This window comes from Polypterus senegalus, chromosome 1 (genome assembly GCF_016835505.1).
Source record: "Polypterus senegalus isolate Bchr_013 chromosome 1, ASM1683550v1, whole genome shotgun sequence".
Lineage (NCBI taxonomy): Eukaryota > Metazoa > Chordata > Cladistia > Polypteriformes > Polypteridae > Polypterus > Polypterus senegalus.
In genome coordinates, this window is record NC_053154.1 from 108,105,945 (window position 1) to 108,127,880 (window position 21,936).

The following is a 21,936-nucleotide window of genomic DNA, read 5'->3' on the forward strand; positions in this document are numbered from 1 at the left end:
CCTTCCTCTGCGACATTTGTAGTAAACCTTTCAAAACAAAACCCAGCCTTGCCAAACACAAGAAAATTCACTGCAACGACAAATTGTTTCAGTGTCATACTTGCACAAAACGTTTCACAGCACCGAACTACCTTCACAAAAACACAAAAATTCACTTCGATGAAAAATTACCTGACTCCCACTCCAGTAACAAATTCTTCCAGGCATTCTTCCCAACAACTATATGAGTGCCAGAAATGCAATAAGAAGTTCACTACACAGGATTGTCTGACTAAACACAACAAAACTCATTCACAAGTCTTGCAATGCGACATCTGCAAACCAATTGTTTCCAAACCAATGCAGTCTCAGCAGACATACACACAGTCATCTTCCCGTTACCACAGGTACTTCTTCACCTCATTCCTGTCTTCCCGTCTAAGAGTACAACATTGGGACTCCAGACCAGCAGTGCAAACACTGTCATGCACTATACTGGCCTCCTGAGCGTAATACATCCAACAAGTACTCGGGGTGCTGCCACGACGGTAAAGTAGCTTTACCACCTTTGCGGGAGCCACCTGTGTCTTTACAACAGCTTCTTATACAATTATAATTATTATAATACTTATATAATTATTGTGAATGCATTCGAGAATACATCTCTTCTCTAGATTTTGCTTCTATGGGTGCACAGATAACTCAACCTCCTGACTATGGACCATACTGTTTTAAAATACACGGGCAAATTTATCACCAAATCTCTCCACTATACGCTAGCACTTCTACCTCTCCAGGATATGGATAGTTGTATGTTTTTGACACAGCGCAGGCTTCTGAAGTACGCTTACAAAATAAAGCGAACTCTGCATGCAGCGAAAATTTACATCTCCAGCTAGATTTCATGCTCAGAACCATCAATCCCTTTGCTAAATCATACAAACACATGCATGAAATCGCTCAGTCCAGTCCAACAGCATCTGTATGAATGGTTTTCATGGAAAACCCTGGGCAGGATTTACGACGATACAATGCCCGATATGTCACACCGATGTTGCAGCGATTTTAATCTGAGAAGATGGTGAACCTTCTGCCGAAAGGGACATTTCCATCTATCCCAGAGGCAACTCCTGTAAACAGATTTCCACACTCAATATGAATTGCGATCCTATGGTTTACCCACTTTTATTCCCTTACGGAGACATTGGCTGGCACAAAGATTTACAACATGTTCCCAATAAAAGAACCGCCAACTGAATCAGGCTTACTCAATGCCAATTTTATGCGTACAGATTATCAATGAGGAATACATTTAGTATTTTGCACTCCAGCGGCAAAGTGTTCCAACAGTATGTCGTAGATGCATACTGTAAAACAGAGGGCACGCATCTTAACTATCTCAGATTACATCAAGAAGATCTGAGCGTGGAACAATACAAAGGACTATCAGACGCACTGCAAGCAAAGGCTGAAAATAACAATGTACGCGTAGGCAAAATGATAATATTACCGTCCACATTTCCAGGAAGTCCAAGATACATGCAACAAAACTATTGTCGTACGTGGCTTTTTCTAGGGTTGGATCTTTCGACTCATTAACTGTTGTTTCCAGCAAAACTCCTATTCAGAACTGCATCTTTCAAGAAGTATTTTTTTCTCCTTGATTTCTGAATTCCTTTCTCACCGTTTTCCGTTCCTATTCTTACACCGCTGTATGCTACGGCAGGCGTCGGCTAGTATGCATATATTTTGGATTGTTAGAAAACTTGAATAACAAGAGAAAATCTCTACAGAGGCAATTTAGCCAAAGCTCTTAAAGCTATAAGATTACAGTTCAAAACTCAATGTCACCACACCACAACTTTATTTTCTCCAAATTGTACTCTGTACCAAGGTAAGGAAATAAGCCTCCCAACCGATCTCTCCCATCTAACAGTGGGCAAAATTAAATTTGCCAACCTGTCTGCAGTTGTAGCACTGTGGCCAGGTTAGTAACTTCTGACTCTTTAAGTTTTTCCTTCCTTTCTTTGTCTTCAATTCTTGTCTGCTGCTGTCTTCCAGCCAGTCTTCTGCCAGGGTTTCTTTCTCACTACCTGTTAGGATCCTGGGTGACCTCAAGAAATCTCACCGAAGAGATCAATGTCTGTAATCTCATAACAACTGAATATAAAGAGTATTTTTTACGATGGCTTTTGGAGATGGTGTGGCTATTTACCATCCAATCTAAGTTCAATTTATTTCCAGTTGATTTTTTTTTAATCAAGCAGTCTTGATATCATGTACTGTCTTGTATGGTAAGCCTATCACAAAGCAGATGCTGAACATCTCAGTGTACCAGAATCTATAGTAAACGGCATGTTAAAATATCATTGATTGCTGTTCTCAGTGATACAACAAGAATACTTTCATAGTATCTTATCTTATCGTATCTTATCTTATCTTGTCTTGTCTTAGATGACCTTAGAGAATTTATGAAATAGGTGCCACTGTTTCATCAAAACCATATACAAGCAAATAAAACTTTCAAGGTTTGTGAGCTGGTTCACTCTTTGTTAAGCTTCTCTTAGTAATATTTAACTGATTTGTTGATATCATTATTTTTACTTATGCACTGTTTCTGTGGGGATGCAGAAATAGTTTAAAGTGAGCCCTTTCAAAAGTGCAGACAAATCTTTCATTTTGAATTTGAATATAAACAGTTTTGCTTAATATAAGTTAAACATACCTGTCTAAAAATGTGTAAGAATGCGTATGTTTAATTGTATTTGTGATAGCTTAATTATACACCATGGGCAAAAATTTGTGGACACATCACATTATATGAATTTGCCGGACATCCCATTAGAACTCATGGGTATTAATATGGAGTTCAGTCCTTCTTTGTGGCTACAACAGCCTCTACTCTTCTGGGAAGTCTTTTCACAAGACTTTGAGTGAGAATCTTTGGGGACTTGTGCCTGTTAGGTCAAAAGAACATTTATCAGAATTGTGATTCTGATTTGTGCCAAAAGTATATAACAGTCCACTCAAGTTTCTCCACACCAAACTTGTCAAACCATGTCATTGCTGGAAGTTAGAAGCAAGTTGGAAGCATGTTTTTGTAGGCTACAGCATTAACAGTACCCTTCACTGGAACCTGAAAAACAACTCCAAACCATTATCCCTCCTCTGCCAACCTTTACAGCAGGCACAATGCAGTCTGGAAGGTATCACTTCTGGCATCCACTAAATACACATTCATCTATCAGACTGTCAAATAGTGAAGCATGGTTCATCACTTCAGGAAACACACTTCCATTAAACTGCGTCCAGAGGCAGTTTAGAACTCTGCTGTGTAAGAGTCTGCAAAGTCTACCACTTTGTGGCTGAGTTGTTGTTGCTCCTAGTTGTGTTTATTTCACAATAATAGCAATTACAGTTGACCAGAGCAGATCTAACAGAGCAGAGATTTCATGTACTGATTTGTGACACAAATGACATCCTATGACAATTTAAAGTCACTGAGCTCTTCAATACGACCCATTCTACTGCCATTCTATCTGTCAAAAGAGATTGCATGTCTGTATGTTTGGTTTAATGCACCTGTTAACACTGAGTGTGACTGAAACACCTGAACTCGGTAATTTGGAGGATTGTTCACAAACATTTATTTATATGTACAAGGTATTTATGGAAATATATATAAAATAATTTTCACGTTTGAAACGGAAATTACATATGACCACAGAACATATTATATTGCACTTGTGTTTGAAACGGAAATTACGTATGACCACAAGAGACAGGTTAAGCAGAGAAACTGAGACAGAAGCAGACCGAGAGTTAAGGCTCGCTGATCAACGTATACGACAGTCACAATTGAGGGCCTCGCAAACACCCGAACAACATGCTGAACAAAATCAAATTCGACAGATACAGTATTCACAGGCTACCACATCACACAGGTGTCAGGGTCTGTATATGGAGGGATTCAGTTATAACATTGAAAATGATTATTGCCTACATCCAAAAGTTACAATAGGAGAAATGCACATCGTGTGTGAGTACTGCCAAGCACAGAGGGTTAAATTTGAATCATGTGGAATGTGTTGTTCACACGGAACGTAAAATTAACACCTTTAAGCCATCCACCTAAACCGTTGTTATCTCTTATTTCTGGTGCAAATCCACATTCAACTCATTGTCTACAGAACATTAGGAAATGCAATTCGTGTTTTCAAATGACATCGTTTGGCACCACGGCTGCCACCGAGGAATCTGGCTTTCTGCCAACATTTAAAATACGGGGGCAAATCTATCATAGAATTGGGTCATTAATGCTGTTGCCTGATGAGAGCCACAAATACCTCCACATACTAAATTTTATTTTTTTCCATTCCATTAAGTGAGCGAAGCCACTGGGTAATCTGCTAGTGTATATATATATATTATATATATATTGTGGACGCTGGCCCGGACACACACAGACGGACATTGATGTTTCACCCAACACACTGTTTATTCACAAATATTTACAAGTTCATGTGCACGATACACCCCAGTGCCTCCTGCACCGATTCCCCCAATGTCCAGGCCTCACAGTCTCTGTGCCTCTCTCCTGGCCGCCTCCAGTCCTTTCTCCAGCTCTGTCCGCTTCCACCCAACATCCACCGATGACTGGAGGGAGGCGGCCCCTTAAATCGGAACCCGGATGGGCTCCAGCTGCTTCCCGGCATTCCTCCATAGCCACACCCCAGTGTGGCAGAAGTGCCGGCTGCGCACCTGGAAGCCGTCCGGGTGTCCCCTGTCGTCTTCCCCCCAGCACTTCCTGGTGTGACGGAAGTGCTGGGCTCCCAGGATATTCAGGCACTGGGGCACTGCCTGGCGGTGGCCACGGGTCCCTACAGGGCTGGGCTTCCAAGCCCTTCACCTGAGGCCCCCAACATAACCAGGGCGGACGCCCCCTCGCGGTCTGGAGGAGGCACAAGCCCTCCTCCAGTCCTCCTGGGCGTCCCGGCTGGGCTCCAGCCCCGGCCGGGTACCACTATATAATAATATATATATACAGTGGTGTGAAAAACTATTTGCCCCCTTCCTGATTTCTTCTTCTTTTGCATGTTTGTCACACAAAATTTTTCTGATCATCAAAAAATGCCACACAGGGCCATGTAGGTTTGGATTTTTTTTCTCCCTAAATAATAAAAACCATCATTTAAAAACTTCATTTTGTGTTTACTTGTGTTATATTTGACTAATGGTTAAATGTGTTTGATGATCAGAAACATTTTGTGTGACAAACATGCAAAAGAATAAGAAATCAGGAAGGGCAAACAGTTTTCACACCACTGTATATATATATATATATATATATATATATATATATATATATATATATATATATATATATATATATATATATATATATATGTGTGTGTGTGTGTGTGTGAGACAGAGAATATATATACACCATACAAAGCAAATATAGTGCCTATATACAGTATATGGTAATACATGAGTTGGCAGCTCAGCCTCACAGCTTCTGGAAATTGACTTCAATTTTGTCAGTCATTGACTGTACAGAGGTAACAATTTTTCAATGACTAATGTTATTGCTGTAAAGGCCTTAATTTATAGTGCTTATCCAAGAAAGCCAAATGTCTGCTATACACAGACACAGCAGTCAGGCAGGGTTGTGGCCAGGTCAGCGACCAAGTAATCCTGTTATCTGCATTTACAATGTACCTTGCATCACCCATCGAGATCTTTTCTGTTTACTTTGGCGGAGAGACGCAGCATAGCTGTGAGCCTGCTGTTGCCCCATACAGATGTGGAGATCGCACTTCGGGACGCTCTTCGTCTTGCTGTCTAGCTGGGAGAGGTCCCAAGAGAGTTTACAAACCTCACATTTTCTTGAATGAGTACCACATTAATAGGAATGTTTCTTGAATGAGCATCACTGAACCACATAAAAACTGCTTTTTCGACGTCTTCAAATGCAGCAGTTCACATACGTTTGCAACCCGAGATTTTTCTACTTTTTTTGCTCTGTCTTTCAAGAAAGTTGACAGTATCGATGGCGAAATTCCAAATTCACTGGCAACGTCTTTTTTCTTTTTGCCGTAATTGAGAGCTGCAAAAAATTAAAGTTTGTTTTTCTAATATGAACTGTTATCGTTTTTTTGTGTTTGCTATTTCTATGGGAGGGTGACAATGAGTTAAATTCCAATGGATGTTTTTCAAATGTTGATGAGCAATAAGTAAAAGGTACCACTGAAAACCGCAGGAAACAAAAAAGGCAAAAAAAAAAAAAAAACAATACGAGGAAAGTTCGAAAAAAGAAAAAAAATTACAGTGTTTCTGTTTGGGGATCATTGTGCACAACTGAGCTGAGGCCACCGAAGTAGCTGCTCTGTGGATGATTCATTCAGGCATTTCAAGGTCTTTTGTGTACTTAGTTGTAATGAAAGTATCTACTGAATGTACTTCGTAGTAACGAGATTTCTACAGACTCATGTCATAAAAATACTTCGTTGTAATGAAAATTCCATTGTAAAGATACTCGTTGTAACGGAATTTTACTTGTATTAGACAAACATTTACCAAGGAGCTAAAGAAATGGCAAATCATAATGTTTAGTGACAAAAGAAACAGTAGAAGTGGACACTGAATCATAGGGTGTAGTATAAGTTCATTAGTGAAACAGATGTTAAAAATAACAATTTACAGAATGTTTTATTTTTATCTTTCCTAGAAAACCTATCTATCTATCTATTGGAACTGATATGATTTAAAAGTCCATCCATCCATTATCCAACCTGCTACATGATCACGGGGTCTGCTGGAGCCAATCCCAGCCAACAAACCCCAAGCAGGGCGCCAGCCCATTGCAGGGCGTGCACACACACACACACGCCCACACACCAAGCACAATTTAGAATCGCCAATGCACCTAACCTGCATGTCTCTAGACTGTGGGAGGAAACCCACGCAGACATGGGGAGAACATGCAAACTCCATGCAGGGAGGACCCGGGAAGCGAACCCAGGTCTCCTAACTGCAAGGCAGCAGCGCTACCCACTGCACCGTGCCGCCCTGATCTAAAAGTGTTTTTTGTAATAATTCATGTTGTTCACTTAAAACATAATAACAAATGTATTACTTGAAAGGGTAAATTCCCTGAAAATTGTTGTCATTATGCTGCTTGTTATAATGGACTCAGTCAGTCAGCCTTCAAGAATATTACAAAAAAGGCTTGCAAACCCCTGAAGTGCTTAAATTCAAGCATCTCTGAGGGATTGCTTCACCTAGATATTGAATGATTCAGCAGAGGAGAGAGCAAACAGCAGAATGGTGTCTCACGCACATGCTGAGAAGCAGTATGGAGCCCAAATGCTTCCTCCTGATGTGATCCACCTAAGATAATTCTGTGACAAGTTTCTACATCCACCGAAAAACTGACTGACAATATGGCATGTTGTCTAATGTGCTGTGATATGCAAAAGCATGTATGGCATGCTGATACTGTGCCAATCTGCGGTCTTGTGTAACAGAAGCAAAATTGTGGTCTTAAAATAGCAACTTCAGCACCATGGACAGCATTTTTTTTTTTTTTTGGATACTGTGGCTGGTTTTCTATATCCTGAGGTGGACACATGTACACGAAAGGAGAATTTTAGAGACAATCAGTTAAGCTTTGATTATGCACTGTGTGTTTTTACTATAGGAGGAATTTAGATAAAATGCCACTTCTTCTAAGCAGAGAGGAAGATATCAGGATCAAGCTAAAATGTTTCTACCTTTGATAAAACTAAATATCACAAGCTCTTGTGATTCCTTTTCTGGCTCTGTGGTTGTGATGTTGTCGAACTTTTGAATACACTTGTGTCAATTTCATTTTAATGCAGACCAGCTTTTTTCTAGCACACCTATGGGGATAAAGCTGAGCACCCTATTCAAAGTTTTGTGACTAAATCTACAAAATAACATGCTTATGGCTCAAAACATATGCTAGTTATAAAAGGGATAAGGCTTTTGTAATACTGCCAGACTTGTTAAATTCTATGATAGATAAAATCTTGCTTGTAGGCTATATACTGTGCAGCCCTATTTCGTTCTGCAGCCAGAGTAGTTCTATTCCAAGAACAAGTAGCTCTTGGGGGAGTTTGGTCTGGAGTCTATGGAGTTTCATGTCTGCTCTTTGATCATTGATCACATCCACCAAAAAGTTCCATCTTAAAACCAAAGCTCTGTATGGGTCTACCACAGAACCGCCCATTCCCATCCCATAGTGCATCCTTCTTCTGTACTCTATGACATGGCCAACTACATCTGACCTTTAGATGCATACACTTTAAATACTGATGTAGTTCTGGACTTGAGGATTACAGTGGGCTCCAAAGTGTATCCTCACACTACACAGGTTTCATGTATGAATGTGGGTGAAATGTAACACTGCACTAACTTAGCAACATTTCAATTGTATTGTATTGTATTGTATTGTATTTCATGACGAAGGTTACCTTATCGTAAGTATTCGCTTTACCCTCAGAAGATTTAAAAGTAATACACACAGTAAAGGACATTCACACAAGCTTATATCGCCTGTCCTTGAGACTGCCTTCTTAATAAATAAAAAAAAAAAATGAAATGGTAGTCAGTCTCACACTTGTGAAACATCTGCAAAGCACTGAGACGTCACCCTAAATAGTTTTTGCATGAGTGAAAATGATAAAAGGCAGCCCTGCAGTTTCATCACTAGAATTAAATGCATTCGTTGTTTTGAAGTGCAGCTAGCAGTTTCCATAAAGAAGCGTAACAGAGTCCTGGCTACAAAAATAGCTTCTACTTTCCTTATTGTATTCCCACATGCTTGTCCAAGACAGAAGCTCTGTTTCTTACACAGGCACTTTAGTATGGCCTATAAAGTTAAATTATAAGTCATGCATTCTGAAATATTTACAGTCAAATAGCTATCTTGAGACAAATACAGCCACAGATGAGTAGAGGGGCTTCCCTTACTGTTAGGCCTTGTCCTCACTATGATGTTTTCATTTAAAAATACAGACCTAAGACTCCATCTTTACCTTTCATCCACACTACCTTGGTGTTTTCAACCCCCACGAATGCTCTCCAGATCTGTGTATGTCTGAAAACACAAACTCAGCATCATAATGTGGAAGGTCGAAAAGGTAAACTCTGGTCTGTGCTTATTATGTGGCCCTTCCCTGATTGTCCCTTGCTTATTCCTTGATTGGTCACCCTTCATGGAAAAAAAAACATATTCCAACTTAACTGACATAGAAGAGTTGCTTCCCATAGTGTGTGTTGTTTTACTTACCTGTATGCGTCTACATTGTATTTTGTACAGGCAAGTCATTTTCCGGTGTGACCAAAGGAAAGACTTGCGCAAGTCGCTTTGAAATGTTGGAGCTCCAACCAGGTGTTCCTGTTTAATAAAGTAAGGGGAAACAAAAACTGGACATGATTGAACCAACAAAAACATGGTGTTTTTAGCCCAAGAACCAAAATGCTCCTTAGCTTAAAGAAGCTAGGACAAGACAATGGACTTTGCTCCAGATCGGGTTCTGGGTCAAATATTAGATGGCATCCTCCGGGAGCCCTGACCAGAAGGGGCAGGGGATGCTCTGGATACATGTGAAGATTATGGAAGACACTTAAAATACCCATGAGATGAAAGAGATTGGCCACGGAGCGTCTCGCAGGGACCTTAAACATGAGACTTTGTGCCAAGAGATTGACCCAGGACTGTCTTGCGATGATGTAGAACATGAGATTCTTGAAAGACACACCCTACTTACAACCAATATCGAATAAGACCACAGGCAGCAAAACACTCAGTCGTGTAAAGGCTTTGAGCACACCCAGATCCAGGGCTCTCAGCGCATGTAAAGCGTATAAGGACAATACGTTATAAATGAAACCTCGACGACTAAGCTAAGAAGAAAGCAGCGCGGAGAAAAGAGACTCAAAAGCGTTGGAGAGAAAAAAGAGCAAAAAAGAAAAAGAATAATCTAGGTGCAAATTCAGGAAATAAGGAAAGTAATTATCAGCCCAGAACAAGTGGAAATGAAAAAAAAGCACGTCCAACTCAGAATTAAAAGACAAAGAGTAAAAGACAAAGTAGAACTTCATAAACATCTTCACAAACGTTGGCGCTATCTATACACATGCAGAGCAGGTTAGAGGTTATGAAAGGAGTGGAATTCGAAAGGCTCAAAAAAAAAACATTGGCGCAATACACATGTGGAGAAAGTTAAAGAATATGAAAGTAGAAAAATTAGAAAGTATAAAAAAAAGAAAGTAAAGATCGCAGTAGCGCAAACAAACAGAAATTATTACTCGAAAAAGGGAAAATAATCACCACGGATCAGGTGTCACTGAACACATTTATTGGTTACCTTGCAAAAAAAATTATTAACTGCTAATGATGGAGATTGTTTTGTCTTTGCTGAAATTCCAAACAGAGAAAGCTATCCTGAATTATGGTACAAAGTCATTAAAAACATGTCTTACTGATCTAATTTAAAAGATTCAGCATATTAGGACTCGAAAAATTCCAAATATTGTTTTTACAGAAGTTCTGAAATAAAAGTGAAACTAATGAAATAGCAACCATTCAAAGAAAAAAAAAATCTTAAAAATGTGTATCTGGAAAACAACACACAGGGGTTGGCAAGCAAAGCAAATGTAAAATTCCTTTTTACCTTAAGGTGTAGTAGTTTGGACATAACCTAAGACCTCATTGTTTCACCAAATACATGGTCAAGAGTACTTTGACTATACTCATGCAGAATTATGCATTTACAAATTGCTGAAGATGTGCCTTCTTTACTTTAAGACATTATTATTGTGTACTGTTCATGTAACTAAGATCTCATTTCAGCTTAATTCTATGATTCATATTGTGCACATAAGTAGGGTTTAAAATTCTATTCATAGTACAAGCCCTATGACACTAACACATTACACAGGCAGAGGATTCTTATATATGCACCTCTCATTATAAATATATTTTCTTTAACAACCTTACCCAAAAAAAGATAAACCTTTTTTATCAGTTTCACAGTGAAAGGCCACAAAGAAAGCACTACAAATGGATTGATAATTATTAAAATCCTTATGCTCTTGTGTTCCTGCCACCATGCTGGAAAGGTTAGGGCTTCCACTGAGTTTCTCCCCGGTGTCTGTTCTATTCACATTTAAGTGTTTGCAAAACACTTTTATTAAAGGTGGGCTCCAAATCACCATATACTGTATGCCTCTGATATTGTATCCTTGTGGGCCTTGCCAATACTGCCCCTTACACAAACGCTACAGTGAAGAGTTTGGTAGGACAGTCCTTCGTTTATTTCAATAGTTTTCTATAATCTTTGATACCTTTTGACATTGGCACATCTTTGACCGTTTTTCTAAATCGAAGCCTGCCTCATCTGATCTAAATTTTAAAAGACTTCTCAGTTATCCCATGCTGCCTTGTTTCCTGAGAGCGCACTCCATTATACTGTATATTGCCAGACGTTCAACTGGTGGGGTCTCACGGGGGAGAATCTTGCTTAACAAATGGTCAATGCAAACCTTGACATTCAGAGATGTGACATTAGAAGAGATGAACACAATGTTTTGCTGCACTGTCATCTTTGCCACTCGCCACTTCCATGGCTTACATGTGAGACAGCAGTTGAAGGCCTTTGCCTTAAATTATTACTTTGAGAGAGGTAACATCTTGATGTTTTTATTGTTAATAAAAATGCCAGAGATCAAAAGTAATTGTAGCTTTTGCAGAATAATTGTCAATCATTTTCCAGGAAGCTATGCTGTGAATTGAGGACATTTTAAGCTTTTAATTTAAATAAATGAATTCACATGACCCTGCAATTGCATCCACCTGACAGCATGAGAGAGCTAGTTCACGGAGATCACAGTTCAGTCTGCTGGCAGCCCCTCTCATCAGGACATTTAGCCTTGCCATCTGCCCGTTTGGCAGGGTCACTTTTAGAACACACTCCATCTACTTTGCATTATCATACTGCATAAATTATTTTTCCTAAGCACATTCCTTGCCAGGTGTGAATTGCCTTTTGCTTACCTGCAGCGTAAAAAATATTACAGTGAGAAATAATACAGCACAAAAATACTCACCTCCTGCTCTGATTATCTCTGTTATTAAATTTGTTTCCCTTATGAATTTGATCAGATGTGTTTATGAGTTTTACTAGAAAGAGGGGAAAAATGACATTAAAGTTCAGCTCTTCTTTCATGTGTTGGTAATTAAAATGCAATCATCATATGTGACAGAGCTATTGCCCCCTTGAACTGCCCCATTTAGACAGATAGAGTCAGCTGTTTCATTGGTTAGCAGTCAAGCCTAATTTAGGCCACTTCTGCCCAATCCAAGTCTGACTAACATTGGCCCTTGGCATCAGAGTAAAGTTGTCATCACAAAAGTTCAAAAGGTACATCGAAAGAATTTATATCCTTAATTGAACTGTCAGAGACTTCTCTACTACGACAAGACATGTCCGGTGGCACTTTTTACTGATACAGTGTTGTAACCAAGTTATATTAAGCCGGGGTTCTTCCACTTGCTTTTTAATGACCTTTTGGTCTATTGTTAAATCTTTTGTTATTGTTGATAGTATTACAGGCGGTTCATTGAATGTGCTCATGGTGTTAGTGAGTACTAGTATTTATGGCTTTGCTTGAGATTTATTGTTCTGATTTGTGACCATTTGTTCTATTTTTTATCAACTCTTCTTTTGTGTATTGGGACATTGTTTGCTACGGGATTACCTGTTTCAGACAACTCCTGCTATGTTTTTTTGTGTTTTTTTTTGTGAAGCTTTTTATTAAGAAGAGTAATTCTTGTGAAAATAAATCTTTTGTTTATAAACATCCTGTATTTACCCATCCATTGCTAGCTTGTTTTCCACCGTTTAGTTGGCATTTGAAGGTATTTTTGGGCTAAGGAACACCTTGTTGACAACAGAGTCCCAACATACCTCAAAATGCCTATATAGATAGATAGATAGATAGATAGATAGATAGATAGATAGATAGGGGGCACTATTGCTCCCTTGAACTCTCAGACAATACGTCAGACACCAGATAAAAGTCCAAAAGTTGACTTTATTAATAATCAACAGTGCACAAAGCAACCTCCTCTCCACAATACTCATTAAATGATCAATCACAATAAACAATAATCAATCCTCCTCTCCCAGACGCGTTGCCACCCTTCCACCCAGCTCAGCTCAATGCTCTGGTGCTTCTCAGTCTCTTTTATAGTCCCTGACCCAGAAGTGTTTCCAATCCTTCAGTCACGTGACTTCCTATCACTTCCGGGTCAGATCAAAAGTCCTCTTCTTCATCCCGGAAGTACGTCATTCCCTCTGTCGCCTTGACTAAGACGTATTTCCGGGTTATAGGTGAAACCAAAGTCTCTGTGTCTTCCTGCAGCGTCCCCTGGAGGTCCCCATGGTATCCAGCAGGGCTGTGATGAAAAACTCCATTATCCATGATGCCCTGCTGGCACCTCTATGTTGCTTGCAGGGCTCCACCTGGTGGCCTGGGCGTATTGGCCGAGATGAAAGGCAGGCCATATTCCACAATAGATAGATTTGCCTGAAGAAGGGGCCTGAGTTGCCTCGAAAGCTTGCATATTGTAATCTTTTTAGTTAGCCAATAAATGGTGTCATTTTGCTTGGCTTTTCTCTTAATTCCAAGGGGAAATTCAAATTGTCAAATATTGTCATACTATCAACAAAAGAATCAAATATTGACTGAATGGACATAAAAAAGGAATTTGAACACCAGCCAGGGGAGAAATCCTGGCTGAAATATAATACCAAGAGAATAATTTCTTTTCTGATAGGGATCTACCTTCTTTTAATAAATTATCAGTATCCATGGTTTGAATCCTTTGCCCCTGTATGTTTGTTTGTGTGTACTTCCAATGTCTGCATGGGTTTTCCCTGGTTATTCTGGATTTCCTCCCCATACCTCCAAAGATGTTCGGGTGAAGGTTACAGATGAGTCCAAATTGGCTCAATATGAGAGGGTGTAATTCAATGTGAAGTTGTGTAATGGACTTATGCCCAGTCCAGATTTAGTTTTCATCCTGCACCCAGTATTACCAGGCTAGGCAATGGCTGTCTCCGACCCTGAACTGGATAAGCAGGTGAGAAAATGGATAGATGAAGTGATGCTCATTCCAGGCTTCATTTATCCAATGTTAGGTTTTGATTGAAACTTCTCCACTAAGGAAAAAAAATGCAAAAAAATCAGACAGGTGGCTAATGCTTGTTCACGGAATTATAGGTAATCTCTAACAGACGGTGTGTGTCTGTTGAATAAACATTATAGCATTGCTTGTTTGTTTTAGTCTGTTAAATGTTTTGCTTTGTATGTAACTGTTCAGTGATCACTTTGTAGGTAAAAACTCTTGTCTATACTGATCAGCGTACCTGGTAATGAAGTTAATGGACAGGACTGTAGATGCTGAAATTCAACTTCTTGGCCAGGTTGCTGAACTTACTCTGTATTTCACAATGGGGAGTTTGTAAATGAGGGAGGACCTTGGAGAGGAGACAGCAAGAACAGTTTGGGGCATCTGATAAGGATGCCTTTTGGTTGTCATAAAAACTATGTACATGGCATGGATTATACATGGCAAACCCTGGGGACACCCTGGAAAGCCGATTAAAATGCACATTTGGCCTGCAAACCCTAAAAGAAGAGAAGAAGTCTATGTGTAGGAAAATTGAAATTTGCTTAACCTGTATCTTGTACAACCCTCACCAAAACAAAGTGATATTCAAAATGGTCAGGCACAGAACTATTTCAATCAGAACTGATTATTATGATATTATATGATTACACTGTTCCAGTGGTGTCTCCACATTAAGGACAGGTAGGACACTGCCCCCCATCCCCAGCAGATGGTAATGTGCAAAAATTAAATGAGCAATAAAGTTGCCTCAGTAATTTAACATATTGTTAAAATGTTTCCTGCAAACTCATTTAGTCATCATAATGTTTTTTCCAATTTTCCATCATACACCCAATGCAATTTCTGATCTAAAAGTGTATTTTATTAGAGTATATTAAATATTCTTTGTGCCTGGTGCTGCTCACTTGTTTGTGCGTTGCTTCTTGGAGCCTGTAATGTCCTTAGCGTATCTTTGCTCGGGAGTGCCCATGTGCAACCTGAACATTTGAGTCTTTTTAAGCAACCCATTGGTTGATTTTTACATTTTTTTTTTGTGCCATATCCAAACACCTATTCTGTACCCACACCCATGCTGAGTTGGGAAGCACTGAATAACAGTAGCATTAATGAGCAGCAGACATCCAGGATTTAAAGGACTGAATGGCGGTAGAGCAGCCCTAAGTAGGTTTCATGGAAGCTTTGTTAATCTGAAATGTAGATAGCTTTATATACTGTATACTAATCTGTAAAATTTAGATACCCAATTATCATTTGTGACAGTCTTAGGGGATTTCCACCATGAAGCAAAGAAGCATTTAGCAGCAAGGGTGCCTAAACAGATGAGGTTCTTCTAGTAAGAGGTGAAGTGCATGGAGGGCAAATCGAAAAGAATTAAAGCTTCAAGTGGTAGTAGTATATCAACAGACAGGAAAGAAAACAAGGTGCAAGATTCAATGGGAAGAAACAGGAGGGCAGAACTAGAAAATTGTGGAGAAAAGTACCAAGGACATCCAGTAGGCAAATGTGAGAAAGACTCATCAGATGGTGCACTCGGGGAGTAGGGTGGTCTATGAACAAACGTTCATTTGGTTTGATAAGGATGATTTTTTGTGACACAGTTTAATGAGTGTGTGAGTTGGTGTGTATTTGACGTTGATGTTGACATATCACTGTTCCTTGGCGATCGTAATGTTTGACAATGTATTTGTAGAACTCATTTTGTGTGATTTTTATGGCATTATTTGGCAGACTTTGTATTATCCCTGGTGCTGGTAGCCTAATTTATTGTGAAACACAGTGTCACTCCTTCATTACTTCATGTAATGGAGGCCATCTCTTTTCTCGACTACTCATTGCTGCAATTGCGATCTTCCACAGTTCCTTCCATATGGATGTAATGATCTCTTTTCTCCAATATCCCCTGCCTGCACATTCATGCCACCAGCTCAACATTATCTGCACTAATGTCCCCAACTCTGTTAGCCAGGAGCTTCAGAAAGCTCCTGGGCAGTCATGCACCGAGGCCAATAGATTTTAACAGAGGAGCAGGGCTCGTATATTTTGCTCTTTAAGTGCTTGATAATCTCCCTCTTACACACACATACCCTTTACATGACTTCTCAGGATGGCTCCGCCATCTCTGGCAGTGTCTTTCTCCAAGGTCCATGTGGCACCAGCAGAATTTTCAGTCTGAAGATGGCACTGTACAGTTCACATGGCTTATTACTTTTAAGTTAATTCAAAACACAACAACAAAGATCATAAAACGAACTAAGAAGTATAATCATGTAACTCCAGTTCTTAAATCATTATAATGGCTTCCAAAAGAGATTAAGGCTTATTTTGAAACCTTCCTTCTCACTTATAAAGTCCATAAATAATTTATCTCAATCTTTTCCTTGCATGACTTACACTATTATTGCCTGTACTCCAGGGCATACACTGTGAATTTATGACGTAAGAAATTCAGTATTACAGGGATAAATGAAACTAGCGTAGGAAGCGATGGTTTTGGCCTATCAAAATTAGAGAAGCTCCATTTGTCTCAGTATTTCAAATAAACACTAATTATTTTATCGTAGTATGCTCTGAGAGTATTACATTGTGCTTTTATATTACTTTTAAATTTAAGTTTATTGTCTCCTCAGAAGAGTGATATTGATGTAATACCAGCAAACAGATATTCTATACAATGTTTACAACATACTGTATTTGTCCAGTATTTGTTATGATGACTGCCTCTTCAGTAACCCTTTGATTCGTGGTCAGAAGCTGTCTCGCAATCTGCAGGTGCAAATACAAAAGATAAATGTTGCAGGTAATAGGTTTGACAATTATTTGGTCTCCCCATTTTTTCACAGTTACCAGAGACTTGCAGGGGCACATAGAGGATGTCATTGCCAATGACAGACCCATTGTCAGCCCTTCATTTTATTCTGTGCTCATTGTTGCTGTTGCCTGTGCTTTAGTAGATACATCAGTACCCTCAGGGACCCATTGAAGACTGAAGACTGACCTAGGACAGAAAAACACATGTTTTGGCATTTATCAGTTTTAAAACTGACACTTTAGACCTCATGATACATGGTTAAGTCCCTCTCTCATGTCCACTAACAAACAAGTGCCACAAGTACCAGGTATGTTTTGCCTCTGAGTTGCCAGATTTCTTGTTTGTGTTTTGTCTTCACAAGTACACACTGATCCACCTAAGTCTAAGAGTTATAATTGACCGGGAGGTTGCCAGTTCAAATCCCACAAATGCCAAAAGTGACTGCACTCCATTGGGCCCTTGAACAAGGCCCTTAATCAGCAATATTTCCGTTCTGGGTATGACGTTAATCTGCATCCAGCTCTGCAAGTTGGCCCTCCATCTGCAGGGAAAAACGTGGTCATTGGTGGCAGAATTGGCACTCTTGTCACCATACAAAACCTCACACGGTTCCATTCCATCTGAACGAGTGTGGTGCTGAGGTATCACCCGTTGCATGGCTGCACTCGGGTTCTAATCTGGGAGCCTTAGGTGGTTTATCATGTGGTGGGTGCAGCAATGCGCTGTATCAGCACGTGCTCCTAACCTCTCCCTTTCTCTGTTTAAGTTTTGTAAATATTTTAGTGTGGGATTTGAACAAGTTTTGCATTTATTCTCTGAGACATTTTCTCAAACATTTTTTGCTCTACAAAATATTTGTGAGTATTTGAAAATTATTTTATGTTTTACTGCCATTATGTTTTTATGGCGTGCCACTATTTTCCATCAATAGCATCACCTTTTGCTATGACGAGCATTCCCAGAATTGCCTGCGATTGTGTGACAGTTGACGTTGGTAAAGCATCCATACAGTTAGGTCCATAAACATTTGGACAGAGACAATTTTTTTCTAATTGTGGTTCTGTACATTACCACAATGAATTTTAAATGAAACAACTCAGATGCAGTTGAAGTGCAGACTTTCAGCTTTAATTCAGTGGGTTGAACAAAAAGATTGCATAAAAATGTGAGGCAACTAAAGCATTTTTTTAACACAATCCCTTCATTTCAGGGGCTCAAAAGTAATTGGACAATTGACTCAAAGGCTATTTCATGGGCAGGTGTGGGCAAGTCCGTCATTATGTCATTATCAATTAAGAAGATAAAAGGCCTGGAGTTGATTTGAGGTGTGATGCTTGCATGTGGAAGATTTTGCTGTGAACAGACAACATGTGGTCAAAGGAGCTCTCCATGCAGGTGAAAGAAGCCATCCTTAAGCTGCGAAAACAGAAAAAAACCATCTGAGAAATTGCTACAATATTACGAGTGGCAAAATCTACAGTTTGGTACATCATGAGAAAGAAAGTAAGCACTGGTGAACTCAGCAACGCAAGAAGACCTGGACGTCCACAGAAAACAACAGTGGTGGATGATCGCAGAATCATTTCCATGGTGAAGAGAAACCCCTTCACAACAGCCAACCAAGTGAACAACACTCTCCAGGGGTAGGCGTATCGATATCCAAGTCTACCATAAAGAGAAGACTGCATGAAAGTAAATACAGAGGGTGCACTGCAAGGTGCAAGTCACTCATAAGCCTCAAGAATAGAAAGGCTAGATTGGACTTTGCTAAAGAACATCTAAAAAAGCCAGCACAGTTCTGGAAAAACATTCTTTGGACAGATGAAACCAAGATCAACCTCTACCAGAATGATGGCAAGAAAAAAGTATGGAGAAGGCGTGGAACAGCTCATTATCCAAAGCATACCACATCATCTATAAAACACAGTGGAGGCAGTGTGATGGCTTGGGCGTGCATGGCTGCCAGTGGCACTGGGACACTAGTGTTTATTGATGATGTGACACAGGACAGAAGCAGCCGAATGAATTCTGAGGTGTTCAGAGACATACTGTCTGCTCAAATCCAGCTAAATGCAGTCAAATTGATTGGGCGGCATTTCATGATACAGATGGACAATGACCCAAAACATACAGCCAAAGCAACCCAGGAGTTTATTAAAGCAAAGAAGTGGAAAATTCTTGAATGGCCAAGTCAGTCACCTGATCTTAACCCAATTGAGCATGCATTTCACTTGTTGAAGACTAAACTTCGGATAGAAAGGCCCACAAATAAACAGCAACTGAAAGTCGCTGCAGTAAAGGCCTGGCAGAGCATTAAAAAGGAGGAAACCCAGCATCTGCTGATGTCCATGAGTTCAAGACTTCAGGCTGTCATTGCCAGCAAAGGGTTTTCCAGTTATTTAATTTGTCCAATTACTTTTGAGCCCCTGAAATGAAGGGATTGTGTTAAAAAAATGCTTTAGTTCCCTCACATTTTTATGCAATCGTTTTGTTCACCCACTGAATTAAAGCTGAAAGTCTGCACTTCAACTGCATCTGAGCTGTTTCATTTAAAATTCATTGTGGTAATGTACAGAACCAAAATTAGAAAAAAGTTGTCTCTGTTCAAATATTTATGGACCTAACTTTATATATAGTCTGTCGTGTGCCTTCTCCATTATCTGTGATTATGATCCTGTAAATGATTGTAAAAAAGCATTAGTTTTCCTTCTTTTTTGTTATAACGACATTGCTCATGGTTTGTTCCTTGCCCTGTGCCCTATGCTCACAGGGATAGGCTCCAGCAGACCTCCACCACCCTCTTCAGGACTAAGTGGGTTAGAAAATGACTGACTGGCCTACTGACGGACTGACTCTGAACTCTTCTTTTGTTTTGAACTTTGATTTTTTTTACTAGTGATTTGGGTTTTGACATTCAATCATTTGCTGTCCCAGTACAAACTTGGTATGTCTCTTGACTACATCTTAACTCCTGGTGCTTTTCATTAAAATTATTCGCTGTCTGTTTTGATTAAGTATGCTATGGGCAAGGGGTGGCCTTATAGTTCATAGAGTATATCTGTATTTGTATGGGTTCTATTTTGATACTTTTTTCTGCCAGAAATAAGATACATGCCAATTCATTTATTCTCATAACTACCATCTAAGATGGGTTGAAATCTAAGCAATCAACATCACTGTTAACATTTGCAGAGCACCATCTTTAGGAATGTGTCTTGTAATGGATGTTGAAATAAAATGCACTACATTTGTCAATCCAACAGGTAGTACATCACAAACATTTGTAGTAATAAAATGCATTACATTTGGTATTCCAACAGATGGAGCATGTGTTATATGACATGTGAAGGACAAACCGGCATCCCAGTCAGGTTGGACCCTATTTCCTTGTCTGACCTGGAGCCCATTAAACAGGAAGGTTAAAGAGAGAGCTGCAATATTTCCCTTCCAGGATGTGGACATGGAAAGATGTTGCAGCAGCAATTACACTGGGGCTGATTGGGCCTGGGAGGCTCCAGGGAATCATGGGAGTTGTGGTCCCATGGGGCTGCTGTGTTGGGTTCTGTGGGGCCACTAGGGCGAGCTGTTGGATATTGACTGCACAAGGACTTGTGTTGTCCTGCCTGGGTCAGAAGCGCATCCTAGCAGCAAATGATTGAGCACCAGAAGTACTTCCGGGTCGGGTGTTAAAAGAAAGCCCTTCACCTGGCCCAGGGTGAATGGGTAAATCAGTTAGGCGAAGTTCACCTGGGAGGAATGGAGGAGTTCAAAGAAAGAAAAGGAAGGATCATTGGGTAGTTGATAAAGAACTACAGGAAAATAATTATTGGTTATTTCTAGAAGGAGAAATAGTTATTAAGATATTTAATTGAAATGGAACTGGAAATAAGGCATTTGTTTATTATAGGCTCTTCACCATTTTTAAGGGCAGCACAGTGGCGCAGTGGTAGCGCTGCTGCCTCGCAAAATCCCTGCGTGGAGTTTGCATGTTCTCCCTGTGTCTGTGTGGGTTTCCTCTGGATGCTCCGGTTTCCTCCCACAGTCCAAAGACATGCAGGTTAGGTGCATTGGCGATGCTAAATTGTCCCTAGTGTGTGCTTGGTGTGTGGATGTGTCTGTGTGTGTGTGTGTGCCCTGTGGTGGGCTGTTGCCCTACCCAGGGATCTGTTCCTGCCTTCCTCCCTTTGTTGACTGGGATTGACTCCAGCAGACCCCTGTGACCCTGTGTTAGGATATAGCAGATTGGAAGATGACTAACTGACTGACTAACCATTTTTAAGTTTTTTTTTTTTTTACTTAAATAATGAACACTCTGCATTATAATAATGGGAAATATTCTTAATCTCTGAGCAATTTAATTTTGTGACATTTTACAATGCAATAATAACATAATGCTACCCTATAACAGTCTAAGAGTTGATGTGTAGACATTTTACTCTTGAGGACAACATGATGGAATCACAGAACAATGTCTCTTTTCTGTGCCTGGCACACAGTGTCTCACTTCTTAAGCACAAGCTTGCAATGAAGAATCTCCGATCTTTTTAGGCATGTAGATTTTTAATTCTTTCCATTCTGTTTTCTTCTTTCAGAGCTGTGGTTCATATCCAAGTCAATGATGTCAATGAGTTTGCACCGACATTCCGGGAGCCAATGTATAAGGCGACAATAACTGAAGGAAAAATTTACGACAGCATTCTGCAGGTGGAGGCAGCGGACGAGGACTGTTCTCCTCAGTACAGCCAGATCTGTAACTACGAGATCGTTACTCCTGATATTCCCTTTGCTATCGACCGCAATGGTAAACCTTTTTTTTAACTGCTTTCTTATAGTGGTTGTGTTTTTTTTTCATATTTTTCTCTTTATAAAAGTCATTGATTTTTATTTCATATCTATTTTCAGCTGAAAGTAACATGTCGTG

The 21,936-nt window shown here is 39.8% G+C and overlaps 1 protein-coding gene across 1 annotated transcript in view; it reads left to right on the top strand.

Moving 5' to 3' along the window:
• LOC120530941 (calsyntenin-2-like) overlaps positions 1-21,936 on the top strand; it is a 662,732-nt gene that overhangs the window by 356,722 nt on the left and 284,074 nt on the right. Inside the window, exon 4 of the mRNA XM_039755786.1 lies at positions 21,608-21,816. Within this exon, the coding sequence (XP_039611720.1) occupies positions 21,608-21,816 (209 nt within the window). The remainder of the gene's footprint in view (positions 1-21,607; positions 21,817-21,936) is intronic.